Below are 21346 nucleotides of genomic sequence, written 5' to 3' on the forward strand. Positions count from 1 at the left end.
TATCCATCTACCTACGTTTTACACTAAGCCACATGGGTCTACACAGGAATCTCCGCACTCTAGATGTTAGAAGAGCACTAGCATTCTACCTAGATAAAACAAAACCTTTCTGTAAGTCACAGAGACTCTTCATTTCCACCACTGAATGATCGAAGGGCGCAGCCATTTCGAAACAAAGACTATCAAAACGGATTTCAAATTGCATCCATTTATGTTACCAATAACAAAATATAGAACCCCCGACAGGGATCAGAGCCTATTCTTACATAACGTTCCAATCGGAGAACTATACTAAGCTGCTACTTGGGCTTCCATACACACATTCACAAACCACTATACAATAACTCAGAGTTCAGAGACAGATATGCTTGGCCTTACGGTACTAGCCTCAACAGTACAGTCAACTCCGAAACCCATCCTTCCATAATGGGGTACTGTCCCATAGAGACAGCACTCAAAGGAGAGAGGGTTACTTACCTGGTGCAGTAACTGAGGTTCTTTGAGATGTGTTTCCCTGTCGGTGCTCCACTACCCGCCCTCTCCCCATCCCCCTTTGTTTTGCAGTTCGCAGAAAGGACTCTATAGTAGAGAAGGAACTGAGGAGGTCGGGATGCATGAGCGCTAGATAAAGCGCCAACGGTACCGCAATACAGCTACTGCACACGTGCATCCTTACCAGGCACTGCTACCAAAAATCTCTGATCAGCAGCGCCGGGATGCACTGACACCTGAAGTGGAGCACCCACAGGGGGACACATCTCAAAGAACCTCAGTTACTGCACAAGATGAGTAACCTTCTCTAACCCCTAGAGGAATCCATTTACTTTCAGGTCGCACAGTTTAACAAGTTTTTACTACCATTATTTAATATCACTTCTACCAAGCTGTGGCAAAAGATTTTGTTCAAAGAATGGATTAAGTCAAAGGACTTCATCAATTCATGAATTTCAGAAGCTGAAAGCACAGCTTATTTAAAACCCACACAAGGGAGCTCTTGCATGGGGCAGAGAGTTGAGAGGAGAATATGTAGAAACTACCTTAAGTATTTTTAAGGTGTTTGTGCGGGAAGATTAGCAAAGCATGTTGTATTTGAGGTGCTTTTCAATAAGAATCAAATTTAAAACTAACCAGTTTAAAGGCACTACCTCCAGATCTTGAACTTTGCCTCTTTTTAAAAAAACTTAATTTCACTGGTCGGTTTTAAAGTAGTTACTTACACTTGCCCCTTTGTATTGATCTAGTTTACTAGTTATTGCCTAGTGTAGCATTTATTTTTAAAAGCAGAGATACCCTTAGAAGTTTTGTATTAGAAAATATTATCATAGTCTGAGAACTAATCAGACACTTATAGATCTGTGTTTTTTTTGTAAGAACTGTTTGTATTACACAAAAATTGTTGCATTTTATTTTATAGTTGTATACACAGGGCTTGCAAATGGATTTTTCACTTGGCGAGTGCCATCACTTTCCATACAGTCTGAGCTTTTGTTTTAAAGCAAAGGCTGTAGCTTGTCGTGTTAGGTCTTGGCCACTAGAAAATGTGTTTTCACTTTTATTTGCTTGTAACCATTTCTAATTCTATCACTTATACTTGATATCACTTAATATCCTATTTTCTTTTTGTTTTGTTTTTATTTTTAATCTAAACAAAATCAGGTCTAGTTTTGACTTAGTGATTGTTAACTCTAGTTAAAGTGATAAGCTGTCCTTTGTCTCTATATAGGAGCATACAAACCTTATTATTCCTCTAAAAAGTCGAGGAAAGGACATTGTAGAACACATGCTTTTGGGAAGATTCGGGGAGGGAGAAGTGTTGGGGTCATCTCTACTGGGTATTACCAGAGCTCCTGTATGCCAGAGTGTGGCTGGGCTGTAGCATCCAGGTTGCTGCAATCATAGTTACTGAGTCAAACCTGCTTAACACCCATTCAGTGTATGCTTGTCTGCTGGCTGGCAGTGTACAGGCTGTGAGCCACAGGAGAATAGCGTTTAAGGCACTCGGTTACAGGGCAGGCAGTGAGACAACCTCTCACTGGGCTGGATTACGCTCCAAAACATGACATCCTCCTTTATGGCTGAACAGCTGCTTCATTTATAAAGGGACTGGTGGTGGAGAAACTTTGGATCCATCTGTGTCTCAGGGGTGCCAGATACTCTGAAGAAGAAGAAGATGAAGAGGAGACAATTTATTGTTCTAAAAGAGAGCTTGCTGACACAGACCATGACCCTGAGTTTTCACCAGATGAGCACCTGGGGTGTGGCTTCTGCCTCTTCCCCTTCTGATGACACTCTGCAGTTCTATGACCTGGTGGATCGAATGACATCTGCATTGAATTTACCTTCAGTAGTAGTGGAGGAAACCTTCTATCTGGTGTTTGACATTCTTGGGGCTGTCTCCAAGAATAGGATGTCGTTACCAATTCTCCATGGTCTGCTGCAGCCTGTTCAGACTATTTGAGCCACTCCTTCCTCTTGTCAGCCTGTTTCCAAGACGGCAGACAAATTATTTCAAATACTCTCGGGGGGCAGACGGGTTGTATTTTCATACACACCCTGTATATAATTTGTTGGTGCCTGCTGCCAGCAGTGGTTGAGGTCTGGACAAGCATATTCCATTCCTGCTGACAGGAGAAAGAAAATTGATTCCCTTGGAAGAAATGTGTTCTCTTCTCCCACTGTTAGTATTAGGGTGGTAAATTATTAAGCAGTTATGACTCACTGTCAGTTCCACCTATGGGAAATGATGCTATTGTTTGTACAAGATTTGCCAGATAATAAAAGGATGTTGGCAAATGTGATCCAAATGGAGGGTCAAAATGTGGCTAAGTATGCTCTCAGGGCTTCGTTTGACACCTCTGAGTAACTACAGAAATCAATGTTCTATTAGAACATTGATTTCTGTAGTTACTCAGAGGAGACATGCTTGGCTTCTCTCCTCTCTTCTGGCTCTGGATACTAGAATTAAGGTGGAAGATCTCACCTTTGATACGGATGGCCTTGTCATTGAAAAGACGTGAATTACTGGAAAAACTATAGGAGACAAGATCAATGCTCTGTTCTTTAGGCTTGATTCCTTCTACTGGAAGACTTCCTACTCTTTCTTCCCATTATTAGAGACAGTATTATCCATAGTCTTCCTTGATTTATTTCTTGTCAAATCAAAGAAGACATCAGCAGGCTGTGACTTTCCAGAGCCACCAGAAGAAGTCGTCTTTCAAATCAAGTCCTAAATCTCAACAATCTGCTTCTTCCCGGTCATCTTCATTGAATACCAAGCCTCAGATTTGATGTGAGGATTGAGAATTAAGAACCAATCAGCAAGGATCCTTCCCTTCCTCTGTTTGGAGACAGGCTAGTCCATTTTTATCAGCAAATGGAGGTTTATTACGTCCCTGAAATTACAGAAAAGGGCTATTATATTCAGTATGAGAAACTACGCACTTTCAGTTCCCCCTACCTTTCCCTTTCAGGGAACCCTCTCACAACACTGTTCTACTTTCAGAAGTGCAGAAATTGCTTCTGATAGGGGCTGTCAGGGAGGTGTCCAAACACCTTGAGGAGTCAGGGGTTTTATTCTCGATACTTCGTAGTACAGGAGAAGAATGCAGGGGGTGAGGGGAGGAAGGAGTTAATCCAATTTTAGATTTAAGGAACTTGAACAAATATATTTAGAAGCTTTGGTTCTGTATGTTAATTCTGACCTTTATAATCCGTTCACTTTAACTGTGGATTAGTTTGCGACTCTTAATCAGAAGGATGCATGCATATTCTCATATTTCTGTCAGACAGTCATCAAAAGTACCTTTCTTTTGTGGTGGCAGGACACCATTTCCAGTACAAGGCGCTCCCGTTTGGCCTGTCTGTGATATAGCTCAGCTGAGAAAGCAGAGTATTTTTGTTTACCTATATCTGGATGATTGACTGTTGAAGGCTGCTGTTCACAAAAATCTATTAAACCATATAGTTTATACAATCGCCCTTTTTTTCAGACCTGGAACAACTACTGAATGTCAAGTTGAATCCGTTCAACTCAATATTTTATTCTTTAGGTGCCATATTGGACTCATATTGCCATTTTTACCACAGGACAGGTTGTTTTTAATAGTGCAGTATATTTTAAACTTTCAAATATGTCAGAACTCAAAGTAACTTTCTTTCTGAGTCTCATGGCTGCTACTACTTGTGTGAATCTCCTTGAGTGTCTCGGAATTTGGCCAGTTCATCATTGGATGTCCAGCTTTGGCTCGTTGACCTGAGACCATCTTCAAATGTTAGTCAACATTTCTTGAAATGTTCCGGACTCGCTGATGTGGTAGGCAGTCAGAGCTAATGTCCTCAGAGACTTCCAGTTCAATCCCCCTTCGCCATCAGTGAGGGTAACTTCAGATGTGTCAAACAGTGGTTGGGGGAATAGGCACAACTGAGTAATTGTACAGTTTGAAGATCACTGGGTTTCTCAGTAGAGGGGCTTGCACATAAACATGTTGGAGTTAAGAGAAACTTTGTGTGGCCCTCACGTTGTTCCTCCCTCACATACATGGGAAGGTTGTTCAAGTAGTGATGTAAAACACAGCTGCTGTAAAACACAACAAATGGGGATACTCACTCCGTTAATACCGTAGAAATGTGCGGTCTGTGACAACTTACCAAAATTCATGGAGTCGTCCCCCCCCCCCGTCCACCCCCCGGCAAAAATTATTGTGCACCCCTGCTTCAGGGGCTGATGCTAGATTTGACAGAGTAGTTTTTCAATTTCTATTAAGTTCAGGCTCTGGTTCCTCCAGGCTATTTTCAGCATTACTTATCATACTACTCATAAGTGGGACTATGCAGAACTACTCAAAGCAGAAATTAAGGTCAGTTCAGTATTCTTTGAGATGGCTCTGCATACTCATACGTTCCCCTCCCCCCCCCCGTCTTTTTGTTCTGTATTTCTGGCTTGGTGGAGGAAAGAGATGAGATGGTAGAGGGCACTGTGCCTCCTTATATAGCCTTGCTTCAGAACATTCAGGGATGCTGGGGTTGGGGAGGAATAAGAGCACAAGCACTTTAACAGACACTGCTTGGAGATGGTTCTCCCGTTAGGAGAGAACCATCTTTGTGCGGCACACTACATATAAGTGGAATATGCAGAGCCATCTTGAAGAACTCTGGTTACAAATAAGTAACCTTCACTTCCTGAATTTTTTTTTCCCCCTACTGAAGGGCTAAATTTTTGTGGATACACTATGGTACAGTGAATAAACTTAAAATATTTTCCAGTTTGAGGTGTTACTGGTTCCAGCAGTATCCCCTGTTTTAAATGTAGGGAATATCACTGATACAGGGTAAAAACTCTAAATTTGGAACATATTCTAAATGTTCCCACTGTAGTTTCTTTTGAGTTTTCTAAAATATTAAAATTTGACTAGTGATTTTAATACTTAAGGATCATCCATCTGATTTAATATTTTGCTTTAATTCCAGAGGGAAGTTTGCAGTGGTGAAGAAGTGTGTCAAGAAAGATACAGAAAAGGAGTTTGCAGCCAAATTCATGCGAAAAAGAAGAAAGGGCCAAGACTGTCGAATGGAAATAATCCATGAGATAGCTGTCCTTGAGTTGGCACAATGCAACCTTTGGGTCATTAATTTACATGAAGTTTATGAGACTGCAACAGAGATTATCTTAGTTCTGGAATAGTAAGTACTAATTTCATATTGTGGGGTCTTATGCTTTTTTCCCGTGTGTGTGTGTGGTGTATACTCTCACACTAATTTCCTGAATTATTTGCTGAAAATGAAAAATCTAAATAATGTGCACCCAAAAGACAAGAAATTTGAAAACTGATATTTCACTGCTGAGTTGCTATAATCACCTGGTTTTCAGATCTGAAAGAAAGAATGATTAAATCAGGAATTACAAGCAGTTTGTGGGATCAAGTGACTATTGTGGACTATATCAATTTCCCTAACCTAGTTGAATTTATAATCTATTTGTAATAGGTTGCCGTGTTTGTAATATACGTGTAGCTTTGTGGTCATGTGATACACTAACTTCTCTAGATACATTATTTCATTAGAAAAATTAATATCATGTGAAGACACAAGACAGTAGATTCTCTCTCTTGGTAGAAATTGGGGTGGAAGATGCCAGACATGTGCCTGCACATACATGGGCTCAAACATAAACGTACTGGTTTGGCTGACTATGGGCCTGTATATCCCTTTTGAATACAACTCATTTTTCCCTGTGCTGATATCTGCCAATGAGTGCCCCTTCTTATAGTGATGTACTTTAACCACTGCCTTACAGCATTATTGCAGACAGGTTCCTAGAGAGAGCTGAAACTTCAATTATCTTTCTCTCTCAAGTAGAAATATAAGCCTCTTACAGAAAAGATTTATTCATTGGATCTGCAAATCCATCTGGAGTCTCTGCTTCTTTCTTGCTAGTCAGATTGAAATAAAAGCTAGTTTGAAGGAAGAAGTTAGCAATGGCACTGTGCTTCAACTACAGCTTCCAGTTTGTATTCTGCCACTGAAGATACATGGCATCTTGAAGCCCTCCTATTGGAACAGATATTGCTGATGTCCCATTTGTAGTATGTCTTCTGCACTGGATTGTTCTGCTAATAAGACTGTTTTTTTTCCCCTGTGCACCAGAGAAGAAGGCAGGTTTTGTGGTTAAGGCCCTAGGCTGGGACTCTGAGATGTGGATTCAATTTCCTGCCCTGCTACAGACTTCAAGTGACTTTCCTAATGTCACACAATTTCTCTGAGCCTTAGTTTCCCTTTCTGTAAATTGGGGGTAAAATATATGTTCTCCCCGTGCTCCCTAGAAATTTTATCTGTTTAGACTGTAACCCCCTCAATGCTGGGGCTCTTACTAAATGTATATACCTTACTTAGCATAACAGCGTCTCAATCTCCATTAAATTCTCCATCGGCTACTTTAGTACAAATAATAAAAATCCCTTCTGTTTATGCTCTTCCAGTAGAATTATTATTATTATTATAGCTGAACCAATGCTAGCTAAATAACTTGTGGTCTGGCAGTTCAGTCAAAACTTTACTTCTTCTGTCAGACAGTTCTAGCTCCTTATCTTCTTAAACACTAGATCAAGCAGTTTGAAACATAAGAATTCTTTAAAATGACTCTTGTCACCTTGATGCTCAAGACAACTTCTAGTCTTTAGCTCTCTGGGCAAAAGTGAGAGCAGCAGCTTCAACAATTTTTTAAGATGGCTTGTCTGGCAGAAACAAAAGTCTGTGCTCCAACTGTACCCTATTGAGAGAGAACCTATCAGAAGTGTGGGCAGGGAGGTTCAGGATCAGACCAGTCTGAGTAACTTGACTCCTTTCATCTGCCCATTCTTCTTCCCTTTTTCCACTTCTCTCCTCTCCCTACAAAAAAAAATAAACAACAAAAACCAAAGTTTCACAAGATAAATCTGCAGTGACTGGAGCCTTTTTAGTCCTGAGTCTTTAATTATGTTAAAATGTCCATAGATCACTGCCAAAAAGGTGATGAAATAAATACTTGTTGCGGCTAAACTGTAAAAGTTATGGTTTCTCCCAAGCCTCTTGTGCCTCTAGATGTTCGTTAAATGACTAGGGGAGAGTAGTTATGGTGCTGGCAGTTCAGAAGCCATTTACATTATCTGTTATTAGTATAACTCATTGCCTGTCTTGGTGAGAAGCCTGGTTTTCAAGTTTCTCAGATTCTTGTTCATAGGCTAGAATGTGGATTATATGAAATTGTGATCAGGACCTTGCGCTTACTCATCCCCATCCATCTGAGAAGCTCAATTAAATTGAAGAGAAGCTGTAGAAGATTAATAGGGATTTGTTTTTAAAAGAAATAGCACACTACAGAAGAACCTCAGAGTTACGAACACCAGTTATGAACTGACCAGTTAACCACACATCTCATTTGCAACCAGAAGTATGCAATCAGGCACCAGCGGAGACCAAAAAAAGCAAATACAGTACATACTATGTTAAACATTAAACTATTTATTTAAAAAAAAGCAAAGCATCATTTTTCTACTGCATAGTAAAGTGTCAAACCTGTATTAAGTCAATGTTTAGTTGTAAACTTTTGAAAGAACAACCATGTTTTGTTCAACGTTACGAACTTTTCAGAGTTACTAACAACCTCCATTCCCAAAGTGTTCGTAATTCTGAGGTTCTACTGTAGAACCTCATATAATAGGTATTTTCTAAAAAATGTCAACTTTCTATATATTCTTTACTTGCACTACAGTATGTAGATTGTCTATGGATTGTAATTGAGTGAGGTATAGAAAACTGGAGTGGTGTCTGTATTTAGTTTATTGCCAGTGATATTTAAACAGAATAGCTAGTTACAAAATATGAATCCAACAGGGATGTGGTGTATACTTAGGCACCAAATCCAGAAGTAAACAATTGGGGTTTTTTTTTTTTGGTGACACATGTAATACAGAACTGCTGGATTTTTGATAGGAGGAGTTAATACTTCATTACACATACGAAGCACATTTAGGATTGTAAACTACAAAAACACACTTCCACTGACTTCAGCAAATATATCTGGACACTTTTCTAATGTCAGCATGTTCCAGTGACATGTTGAAACAAAACTGGTCTGAGTGTTTGTAAACTTCTGACCTTCTGGATTCAGGGGATTAATAAACATACAGTTTAGACTGCAAACTCTTTTTAGGGCAGGGTACTGTCTCTATACTCTCTTGTGCAGCATGTAGCAAAATGTGGCACCCCGATCTTAATTGGGGTGGTTGGACACTACAGGGGGTCCCTGGTATATGTCAGGGTTGCGTTCTTGAAAAGGGCGACGGATACCGAAATGACGGATACTGGGGAATTTTTCCCCATAAGAAATAATGGCCTGTCCCACCTCGCCTCTTCCTGCCCAGTTCTGCCCCCTCCTCTGAGTGCGCCCTGTCCCTGTTCCTCTTCCTCCCTAACAGCTCCTTCCGCATACTGGGGAAGAGCTGTTTTGCGGTGTGCAGGAGGCACTGGGACGGAGTGGGGAGGAGTTGATTGGCGGCCCACAGGGCCACTGGCGGACGAGAGGCGCTGTCAGACGCTGGCTGACGGTGGGTACTAAGCACCCACAGAAAAAACACACAAAAGGTGAAGCAACGGATATGCGGATTGGGACCGACGTGAATCGGAACATGTTCCCCTGTTGATGAGCGACGGATACGCGAAACAACAGACGAAGACGAGACATGTACCAGGAACCCCCTGTACTGCAGTAAATACAAAAAAATCCACAGTATTTTATTTATTTATTTATATAATATGAATAAATATTTGTATTAAGTGGTGATTTAAATTGTTTTCTGAGGGAAGAATATTTAGGAAATAGTCTCAAAAACCATGCCACCTCTGTCATCTATTAATACCTTTGCAGTGTCTTTGAAGGATGGGAGAGGGAAATTTTGTCCAAATCTATAAATCCTTCCTTCCTTAAGTGGTTTCAACAGCATTTTTTAACACAAATAACAAGTTAGTTATTTTCATCAAGATATTTATAATGCACCTGTTGACATGTTGCATAGGTGCCCATTTATGCCTAACATCATTTAAATAGGATGTAATTAGTTTGTCTAATCCAGAAAAAATAAATTTGAGGTATAAATATAAATGTCTAGTCCACTTGCTTTATGGTGGTGGCCAAAGTGAGACCTGTTGCCGCATAATATTTCAACTTTCACAAGGATCCCAACAAAGTACTGAGTGCAGCTAGTTGTGAACATGTAGCATGAAAAGTTTCAAGTATTGTTTCAAGTTTAAAAGTAATAGGGTCCACCAGAGTGGAAATAATGGTATATAGTTTTCATATTTCCGTCTGGGATCTTCTATCAATGGGTACAAAGTAAACTGACACTCCCTCTTGTGGGTCATTTTTTATGTGGAAAGCAAGGCTTTTCTGGCAGTGGACAGTTTGACTTCCATCAGATCTAGTTTTCTTGTACAAGAGTTGAACTGAGGCAAATTGTGTTCACTTTGGCCCCAAATTGCTACTCATGTCTTCCTTAGATGTCACTCCTGCCAATTCATCATATCCATTTACACATGACTACCCTTATAACTATTGTAAGGGGTCCTTCTAATCTTCTCACATGAAGAGCTCTGTGTAAGCTTGAAAGCTTGTCTCTTTCACCAACAGAAGCTGATCCAATAAAATATTACCTCACCCACCTTGTCTCTCGAATATCCTGGGACCAACACAGCTGCAACAACACTGCATGCAAACAGATAGTGACAGCGAGGCTTAACTGCAGCCATTAAGTTCCAATCAGGAGCTTCAGATTAATCACTGTGTAGCTTACACATCAGAACAGTTTGGGTACACTGTACCAGAAACAGTAATGTTATGCCAATTGTATGTCACTATGTCAGTATGGAAATGAAACTTTCTAATTAAAATACTCTGAATTATATGGCTCCTCTGGGTATATCTCTGCTGCTTCACATTGCTGTCTCTAAACAACTGATTTTCTAGAAAATATTTTTTGATATACTAGGTTGTGCTGACTGGCTGTATTTAGACTAAACTTCTCAGACCAAGAACAGTCAATATGTGCCTTATGTAGTATGAGACTGTAGTACAGTCTTAGCACTTCATGAAGAATAAAATGAATTCATGAGAATATATCTTTTTGCGGTGCAATACACATGAAGACTGTTCTTTCATATTAAGCTGTGCATGATGTTATGAATTCATTGAAGTTTAATGACAAAATTTGCATTGTTTTAAGACACTGATAGTTACATGAATATAAACGGTGACATTTTTTCTATAATTGGTTCTAAACACACCTGTGAATTCTAGCCTCAAATGCTGTCTTACGTTTTTAACACTATTTTTAAAGAAGTCAAAAGTAAATAAAATATCCCTTGTAGATAAAGTACAAGATTTTTTAAACTTAAAAGGAAATCCACTTTTCTACGAAGTATCTTGTAGAGCTATTTAAAATTTGACACTGCAGATTCCTTTTTTCTCTTTCTTGTACTTGCAAGGACTCCAGTAGAAATATAAAATAAGTGTGACTCATGCAGCATTGTATTTAACTGCCGCCTTATGTAATTTGTGGGAAGAAAATAAATTCGGTACTTTTTTCATTTAAATACAAGGCATACTGCCATAGAACTGAAAACTTCCTGTGTGCAAAAAAATAACCTAATACAATAAATATGTACTATCTACTATAGAAGGTGACCTTTTTATTTCCAATACAGGGAACAAGGTAACAGTTGCCTCTGATACAGGGGTTCCCAAATGTGGTATGCCTGCCCCTGGGGGTATGAGAGACATCTCTGGGGGGTACGTGGGAGAAATTGTGCAACAGTGGATTTTACTTATTACACCTCTACCCCGATATAACGTGACCCGATGTAACACGAATTCGGCTATAACCTGGTAAAGCAGTGCTCCGGGGGGGGGCGGGGCTGCGCACTCCGGCGGATCAAAGTAAGTTCGATATAACGCAGTTTCACTTATAACGCGGTAAGATTTTTTTGGTTCCGGAGGACAGCATTATATTGGGGTAGAGATGTATTTATTTATTACATTTTCCTAATAGGCTACTCAGGCGAAGCTTTAAAATTCTGTGGGAATTTGTTATATAAAATACAGTAGTTAATTTACTTCAATATGTACCAATGAGAACACAGATATACAGAGATGCTGACGTACAGAGCCCTCACCTCCAATCACGGTACAGCGTGGGTTCAGTTGTCCAGCAACTGTCCAGTCTGAGTTCAGAACTTAGGGTTTTTTTGGTTGTATATGTCACACTATAAATAGTGAAATATGGACAGATGGCTAAAGGCAGGTAGTGTTAAGAAGAACACAAAAAGTATCAGTAATGAGATGGGTAGGGGTACGCGGGCAGCTGGTAGATTTGGAAGGGGGTACGCAGTAAGAAACGTTTGGGAACCTCTGCTCTAATATAATAGGATCATAATGTTCTTCCGCATCCCTAGTGGAAAGTCCAAGGTGAAGAGGAACTATAACATATCTTCACTGGTGCTATAAGTTAACCAGTAGCTGATGCTGCCTCCTTTATCTGATTAGCAAACTACATGAAGTGGTAGTTAAGGTTGAGGCAGGATACATTTCATCCATGCAAAACTTTAAGAATGGAAATTATATGTTCTTTTCTAGCTTCATATAGTCTACCACAATATTGACAATGGACATGAAAACTACGCCATAAGGCTTTCACTTCTACTTCCAGCAGATAACACTGGAATAGAGAAATGTAGGTTGTGTGTTGGGAATTGATATATGACTAATGTGCCAGTCAGCAGTCTCTCCATTCTGATTATCCATGCTGTTGCATTTGTCAATTGTAAAGAGAAATGTCCCTTTGCTTTGTATTGGTTTCTGTCACCTCAGTATATAATGATCTATAATAATGAAGTGGGGAGAAAAGTTAGAGCACCAATGAATGAAATTATGCTTAGAATTCAAATGAGCTCAACAAAAGATGTTGAAATCTTGTGTTAGTCATGGAGGCCAAAAGAACTTCACCATCACAGTGCATTTTGAAGTCCCAACCACCAGAATTGTTTTGGGTGGTACACAGTGTAATGAATCTTCACCACTTTGATACAGAGTAGTGTTTAGACTCATAAACTTTAAGACCATCATGATACAGATTAAGATTCTGTCACAGGTATTTTTAGTAAAAGTCAGGGACAGGTCACGGTCAATAAATGAAAATTCACAGAAGCCTGTAACCTGTCCCATATTTTTACTAAAAATATTGTGTGTGTGGACAAAGACAGCGATTCTGGGGCTTGCAGCTGCTCTAGCCGTGCTGCTGTTCCTGTACCAGGGGCTGACCTCTGCTGCTCCAACCCCAGGGGGGATGACCCAATCCCACCTGCTGCTGCTCTGGTGGGCCTGGGGACTGCTGCCCCAGAAGTAGTCACGGAGGTCCTGGAAAGTCAAATAATCTGTGACAGAATTGTATCCTTAATCATGATAATCTAGTCTAACCACCTGCATATCACAGGGCACAGAACCTCACCTTCCTGTAGTAGGCCTTTATCCTCTGGTTGAGTTACTGAAGACCTCTAATCTTGACTCAAAGACTTAAAGTTACACCATTTACTCTAGTTCAAACCAGTGGGTGAGCCATGCCCCACACTGAAGAGGAAGGTGTATCCACTCTTACTTGATTTTCCTCCTACTCAGCATTAGAATCAGGTATGGAGATTACATGAGCATCTCCCAGCTGTCTTCCCCAGATTTCTAGTTTAAAGGTCTTTTAATCAGTTGTGCCAGTTTTCATCTCAGAGTACAGTCCTCTGTCTGTGAATGCCTCCCAATGGTCAATGCCCTCCTTACAGCACCATTGCCTGAGCAGTCTGTTGATTATCATAATCTTGTCTCGCCTTCACTCTCCTCTGGAGACAGATAGAAAGCCACTGAAGATTACCCGAGCTTCCATTTCTTCCCCAGCCTGGCGCTGTCTTCCCTGATGCATTCCAGCGAGAATCTAGCAGTATCACTTATTCCAACGTGAAGGACTATACGTGGATTCTTTCCTACTCCCATTAAGCTTCTCTTTAGCCTCGGATCCAAATTCCATATCTTAGCTTCCGCTAGACAGCACACCCTTCAGTTTTCTTTGTCGGCTCTGGTGATAGCCTTGTTGTCCTTCTCAATAGGGAGTCCCAATCACATAGACCTGTCTCTTCCAGGTGTTGGTGTAATTCTCCAGCGTTCCCCTTTCTGTTCTTTCTGGCTGCAAGTCATCTTGTCCTCTTCTTGGAGTCATTTGCTATCCTCCTGGGGCTCCAAACTCTGGCTACCTCCATTGACTCTTCCCCTCTTCTTGTAGGACTCTTCTTCTTCCTTGCGTTCCCATCTTCTGTTACTGCTTGTCTGTCTCCTTCATTTTGCACCTCAGCAAACCTGTTCCTCAGCTCTATTTCTCCTTCACTAGCCAGTCTTTTTTTCTGCCTTATTCTCATAATCACATGCTTCCACTGGCCACTTTCCTCATCCAGTAGTTTACCCTCACAGGCTCATTAATAAAATTACTTATCTGCCATTACAGATTTTCAATCTTGATCAAATATGTCAGGGAATGGAGGAAAACAAGACACATGCTTTGATTTATTTGGCTCACTTTATTCACTAATCAGAGGGGTAGCTATATTAGTCACCCACGAAAGCTTATGCTCCAATACGTCTGTTAGTCTATAAGGTGCCACAGGACTCTTTGTTGCTTTTTACTCTCTAAGGTTCTGGAGCTACTTGCTGAGTTCTGTATACTGACCTTGATTTAGACCTATGCCATCTTAGCTGTTAAAATCTTGTTGACATTGGATTAGTTATTCATTTTGGAATGTTGCCTTCCAAAAGGGAAATTGTAACACCAGGTCAAGAGCTCTCTTTAGGGTGATGCCTGATCGGACGGGAAACAGGAACTTGAGGTTGTATCAGTAAACCTTACTGCCTGGGCTATGGGGAGGAATGGAGTTCTAGCCCCACAATCCTGCCGCTGAAGATACTTGGCCATATCTGTGCTGTTTTCTCTTAGCAGGGGCTTTTCTCTCCTGGAGAAAAATAGTTGATTTGAAGATTTTTGTAAGAACAAGACTTAAGGGAGGAGCTCAGTTGGACAGGGATGATCTGATTCCTGTTGATTAGTGGGACTAGATCCAAAGTTGAAACAAGTATGTGAATCTCGTTTATCTGTATTGTTGAATAGGAGAGTACAGAAATCATCTTTTGGAACAGAAACCCTCTAATCTTTCTATTTTGAGGGGGGAGGGAGCTACTGAAAAATTGTGGTGGGACAATTCTGGCAATAGCTCGAGTCCTCAGACTTCCTTGCTCTGTTTCACTCCAGCTTTTAGGACTGGGTATTTATATGGAAACTGCTGGCCTCATTCAGGTAAGAGATGAACATTAAATCTAGCTTCCTTTTTGTACTCTACCCCAGTGAGTGTTTGGATACTGGTAGAGATAGATGGAGTTGCACTAGAATGACACACTTTTTCTTCTCTGAGAGGTCACCTAAATTGGGTAGTTATCTGCAAGGCTCTGATGGACAGGGTACAACAGACTTTTGTTGTCTCCCTTCCTATTAATTGAATGTATGAGCCCACTAACACAAAATGAGATGGTTCATATTGTGATGCTGTCAGTATGCTGATGAAATTGTTTTCCATCTATTTCTTTGGACCTGGATACTGTGATCATTCAGATTTTTGCCTCTGCTGACATAGCTGGTTGAAGCTCTGACTGGATAAAATGTGTTGGTGGGCTACCGGAAGTTACAGAAGTGATGCATGACTTCTCTATTGGCAGAACAAGATCTAATGGATGGAAGCTGAAGCAAGACCATTTCAAATAGGAAATAAGATGCAAATTTTTGCAGGTCAACATACTTAGAGATGTAGATTCTTGAAAGCTCTTAAATGAAGATTGGATATCTTTCTGGAAGATACTCCAGTTTAACCATAGATTATTGAGACTGATCATGAATTACTGGGTGAAATTCTATTCCTTTGTTTTGTATGAAGTCGAGACTAGCGGATCACAGTGATAACTTCTGGCTCTTCAATTTGAGTCAATTGCATCGTGATTGTCTATTTAAACTAAGTTTTTTGCAATCTTGAGGTCATGTTGTATTCTTGGCTGATTCTAGCTATCCCTGAACTCTTTCTTTCCTTATGCCATCTCATCAGATGCAGACTTCCCCCAATTATATACTTGTCTCTGTCATCTTCAGACTACTGCAGTGTGCTGTATGAGGTTACACCTAAGGAACACTCAGTAAATGTAGCTAGTATAGAATGCAGTTGCCTGCATGCTTCTAAGGGTCTGTCTCAAGCACTTATTGCTCAGCAAATCTACAGCATTCCACCATGCTGCGCATTGTCGGTGTGGACCCTGTGTTCTTGTAGAGACATACACTAAGTGATGTGAGAATCATGGAGCACCGACTTGTGCGTTCTAGAAACTACATGAGTTTCCAGTTACCTTCCAAGTTAAATTAAAGATGGCTTTTGGTCTATTAAAGCTTCTTCTGTATCCTTTGCATCTTACAGACTATCTCTTCCTTTGCAACCTCACCCAGTATTTAAGACCAGGGTGGGATACTTGCATTGATGTTCCCTAGATTTGTAGACTTGAGGCCAAGCATTTCTCAGTGGATTGCCCTGTAATCTTGCATTGCCTTTACTCTCTTGTGCAACAAAACTAGAGTTGTTTAACTTTCCAAGTACATTGAGGCATATTTTATTAATTCAGTCTTTTTCTGATGGGATGGATTAACAAAGGATCTCAGTATATTGTGAGTTGGGAAATGAGTTTTTTACATTATTGTAAATTTTATTAAATTCTGATCTAGCGCACTGTTAAAATGTGGTGGTGGGGTGGGGGGGAGAAGTAAGCACATTCCTTGGCTGAGTTTAAAGGCAAAAATGTTTTTGATTTGTAGTCATAATCAGTGATACCTTTGAATTTTTAGTTCTTCATTTCTCACTGTTAAACTGACTACATATTTACATTTTAGTAATCATTAGCAATAAGATTTCATTTGAAATTTCAGAAAAAGTACTGCTTGGTACTTACTTGCCTCTACTATACTGTCTTGTTTATGAAAGCGACTCCAACTGCTATAGCTTTTATGTTTTGAAAAAGACTCACTTCTTGAGTTGTTCTACTTCCTCTGAGCCTGTAATTTAACTTACAGGTGTAGTGTTGAAGACATAAGCATCCAAAACTTGTGCTTGTTACTCTTTTTTTTCACTCTATCTAAATTGTATGTACAACACCAGTTATTATGAAGATACTGCTACACTGCAGTCTATGCTTTGTTTTCCCATGAGCATTTCTTGTGGAGGTAGATGAGGGGGTTGGGAGAAGCTCCCAAAACTGTAATTCCATTATGACTCTTCATTCAACAAGCTGCAATTTAATAGGCAGTTAAGTTCTTGAAGAGTAAGTGTTGTTGTGATAAACATTTCTGTATGTTAATTGGGTATATGGTACTGTTCTTAATTATTTTTATCAACATTGAGTGGACTTAATATTGCAAAATAAGGTGTAAATCCATCAGTACTTCATTAAGTAATGATATTGTGATCTTGTTAATTCTACTTCACTTTACTGCTTTGAAACAATGATTTACACCATTTTGTACCCATAGAGCCTTTTTACATAAGAGAATAACTACCTGTCTAAATAAACCAACTTATGGGGTTACACCATGTCTGTAGTGTAGACATTTATAGTTAGGACCTGAGTACGCTTTATCCATGTAGGGGGTCTCACTTTAAATAGTGCTTTAAAGTCTGAGTGTAAAAACTTTTTACCTAGTGAAACCAAACCCCTCTTCTCTCTCCCCCCGCCCCTCCCAGTGTATATATCCTGGAACATTTATTTGTTAAAGACCGTGAAAAGGTTATACTGTCAATCTGAAACAAAGCAAAAAGACTTCTCTGCCCCCACCACCAAAAATAATAGATACAAGATGTCCCCGTTTGCTTCCATATCTCAGCAGTGTCTATATAAGTCGTCCTGTGTGTTTAGACCATTTGACTTTTGAAGTATACGCACATATACTTACTGCGAACCATGCATGGATTTCTGAGCTTTGTGTGGCCTACTTAAATTGTAGGAAAAGAAAAGAAAACTCTCTTGTTGGAAGTAAGAATGGGTAAATGTTAATACTGGATTCAAGCAATTTTATTTTTATTTAGGAGATGTATAATGAATTAATTATAGATATATATGTGCAAATTGTGTGATGTTATAAATTAGCTATGATAATAATCTGACATTGCTGTAAATTTATTTTAAGCATACTATTGTTTTTGCTTCCAAAAAACGGAACTGTAGTATAGCTAGGAAATACGTAAAACAATGTACTGTAGTGCAGTTGGCACAACTTGGCATGAATAGTCAGTAGACTTTTGTTGGAGTTCATTATGACATTGTACTTCTAATGACTTGTGACTGTGTTGGCTCATGGCTAGCAGACTGTTTTTGCTTAAGGGCATCATTATGCTCACTGTGCCATAATGATACTCAAAACAGTCTTGCAAAAATTTCTCCTCTTGTATTTCTGTAAAGGGTCACTAGTTATTTTATTCAACAACACATCACAGTGTGTTTAAATTCTATACAAATATGTCACCACCATATTCAGAGAGTGAATTGCCTGGAAGAAGTTGTCCTCTCTGTCCTCTAAAGAGCAAAAATTAGTATTCAAGAAAAGCTTTGTGTGAATTTTGAAAACATTTCTGCTTCATATTTGCAACTGCTCTTTTATAAGACTTCTGAAATTATATAGCGTGTCCAAAGCATAAGAGAAAATCCCAGCACATTAGGTTTTCGTCAGATGATACTAAAGGCCAGATTTGAACAAGTATTTGGGGACCTAAAGATGCAAATAGGTACCTAGTGTGATTTTTCAAAAACACGTAGGAGCCTAACTTCCATTGTGTTCAACTTTTAAAAAGTATTAAGAAGCAGGAGGGCTCAGTGTTCAAAAATGTATCTGAAGCACACATTTTAGCTGGAGTCTTGAACTGCATCTTTACATGAAAATAGTGATAATTTAAAATAAATGTGTTTTAAAAAAAAATTTGCAACCTCACTTACATGCCTAGCTGAACCTCTGAGGTACTGATCTGCACAAGCATAATCAGATTTCAAATATGTTTTTGTCCATATGGTTGCACTTATATAACGTTTTTTTGTTAACATCGCTTGTTTGTACCTTGAGGTAGACTCCAATTTCTACCAATTCCTAAAAAGGGGGGAGGAGAAGCAGCTCTATAACCAAAGAAAATTGTAGCAATTGAAAACTTACTCCCCTTAAAGTTGGCCTGCCCCTCAGTGACTATTCATGGGTCAAGTCCATTCGGTGAGGACTTGCAGCAAATCAGAGATCTTTCCCAAACATCACAGCAGATGGAGCTGACTTTTCTACTGCAGTGTGCTTACTCTGCTGCAAGACAGCCAAGTAACTTGACCTTTCTTGCTTTATTCACCAATACATTTTTCTGTCTTTTGATTTGTTTAAATAATAAATGAGTTTCTGGGTTTTGTAACTTTTGTGAAACTTTGAATATTTTTAACTTAAAATCCCACTAAAATTCAGCCACAGCATAGTTTATTCCATCAGATCCTTCTAGTGATGGCAAAATATGTTACAAGTCAGATATTATGAAAAATGTGTAGTAGTGCTGCAACTTTGACTCAGGATGTTTGTAGTTGTTTGGTGTATATAAAGTCCTCAAAAAGGAGGAAAGGAAAGCCTAGACTCCAAAGGCAGTTCTCAGAAAGTGGTATAATTCTCTTCATTCCCCTCATACCTCCTCTTCTGCAAATAACAAAACATCGGAAAGGTGCAAGAGTGTAGATTACCAATCATGCCATTTGTATTCCCACTAATGCAGCTAATCGTTGAGTGCTCTGGTGCCCTTGGTACAATCAATCTTCATCTCAGAAGTCTGAGGTAGACGGCATTTTTAATGTTTCTTAGAAGTCTTAATATGTAAGTACTCAACGATTGAGAAACTGGTGGACATAGTGTATTTTAATATTCCAGCATCTTGTGCCTTTCTTCATAATTCAGCCCATCACTATGGCTGACCCAGAGATGTGCCATCAAGACTTTCCTTTCCAGGGAAGGCATTAGGACTGATCAGTTCCTTATGTGTAAAGGCCCAATCCATCTCCCACTGAAGTAACAGAAGTCTCTGTATTGACTTCAAAAGGAAGTTGGCCTAGGCCCTTAATCTTCTGCAAAGCAAAGAAGTAATTTTCTAAAGAGTGATCTTATGGATGGTGCTGATGGAAGGAAAGGAAATGGTGCACTTCAAAGGGTATGTCAACACTTCAAGCGGGGGTGGGGGCGTGAGATTCCTAGCTTGAGAAGACATATTCAAGAGCTAGCTCTCATCAAGCTAGCATGCTAAAAATAGAATGTAGCTGCGGGAGCACAAGCAGCCGGAAGGGCTAGCTGCGCTGCGTACGTATCTAGCATCTCTGATAGACACTCGTTGCTATTTGCACTGCTGCAGCAGTATTCTATTTTTAGCATGCTAGTTTGACAAGAGCTAGCCCTTAAGTATATCTTCTCAAGCTGGGAATCACACCCCCAGCTTAAAGTGTAGACATACCCTACAAGGTGCCTGGTGCATCACTGGATTTTCACTTTACATTAATATGTTGAGAGCTCAGACTTTGAATATACTAAGATGAAAAAATCTAGCTTTTTATGAAGTTTTCATATTCTAAGATTACAATAACTTGGAACCTATAAAAATGGCAGAATCTAATAAAACAGCTCTTGGGTTTAAGCGCTATAATTGCTCTACATTTCAGTGTAGAGATCGTTTTGTGTGGAAATACTGTCTTAATAGAGGAGGATTTTCATGTTAGTGTAACTGCAATAAGGGGATCTTTCTCCCAGTGCTTCAGTTCCTGAACCTGCAACCTTTTTTTTCCCCCGAATGTAAAAGACAACTATAATAGGTGGCTAGTCATTTTTGATGACCATATCTTTCCTACTACTTCACTTTCTTTTCTCTACAGTTTAGCTGACAACGCCAGCAAACAGTATACTTACCACTATATATAGGGCCCTACCAATTTCACAGTCATAGGATTTTAAAAATAATAAATTTCATGATTTCAGCTATTTAAATCTGAAATTTCATGGTGGTGTAATTGTAGGGTCCTGACCCAAAAAGGAGTTGTGGGGGGGTTCGCAAGGTTATTGTAGGGGGAGTTTGTTACTGCTACCCTTACTTCTGCACTGCTGCTGGTGGTGCCTCTGGTTTCAGAACTGGGCAGCTGGAGAGCGGTGGCTGCTGGCTGCGGGAGCCCAGTTCTGAAGGCAGAGCCACTGCCAGCAGCAGTGCAGAAGTAATGATGGCATGGTATGGTATTGCCACCCTTACTTCTCTGCTGCTGCCTGCAGAACTGTACCCTTAGTCAGCAGCTGCCACTCTCTGGCAGCCCAGCTCTGAAGGCAGCAGCACAGAACTAAGGGTGGCATGGTATGGTATTGGCACCTTTTTGCACTGCTGCTGGTGGGTGCTGCCTTCAGAGCTGGATGCCCGGCCAGTGGACACCACTCTCCAGCTCTGAAGGAAGTGAAGTAAGGGGGGCAATATTTTTCCCCCTAAAATAATCTTGCAACCCCTCTGCAACTCCCTTTTGGGTCAGGACCCCCAATTTGAGAAATGCTGGTCTCCCCTCGTGAAATCCATATAGTATAGGGTGAAAGCACACAAAAGACCAGATTTCATGGTCCATGAAGCATTTTCCATGGCCGTGAATTTGGTCGGGCCCTAACTATATATTGTA

At 40.0% G+C, this 21346-nt stretch overlaps 1 protein-coding gene across 1 annotated transcript in view; it reads left to right on the forward strand.

Moving 5' to 3' along the window:
• Positions 1 to 21346, forward strand: part of STK17A (serine/threonine kinase 17a) — a 56631-nt gene that overhangs the window by 14368 nt on the left and 20917 nt on the right. The window contains exon 2 of the mRNA XM_034761263.1: positions 5467 to 5679. Coding sequence (XP_034617154.1) covers positions 5467 to 5679 — 213 coding nt within the window. The remainder of the gene's footprint in view (positions 1 to 5466; positions 5680 to 21346) is intronic.

This window comes from Trachemys scripta, chromosome 2 (assembly GCF_013100865.1).
Source record: "Trachemys scripta elegans isolate TJP31775 chromosome 2, CAS_Tse_1.0, whole genome shotgun sequence".
NCBI classification, from domain to species: Eukaryota; Metazoa; Chordata; order Testudines; family Emydidae; genus Trachemys; species Trachemys scripta.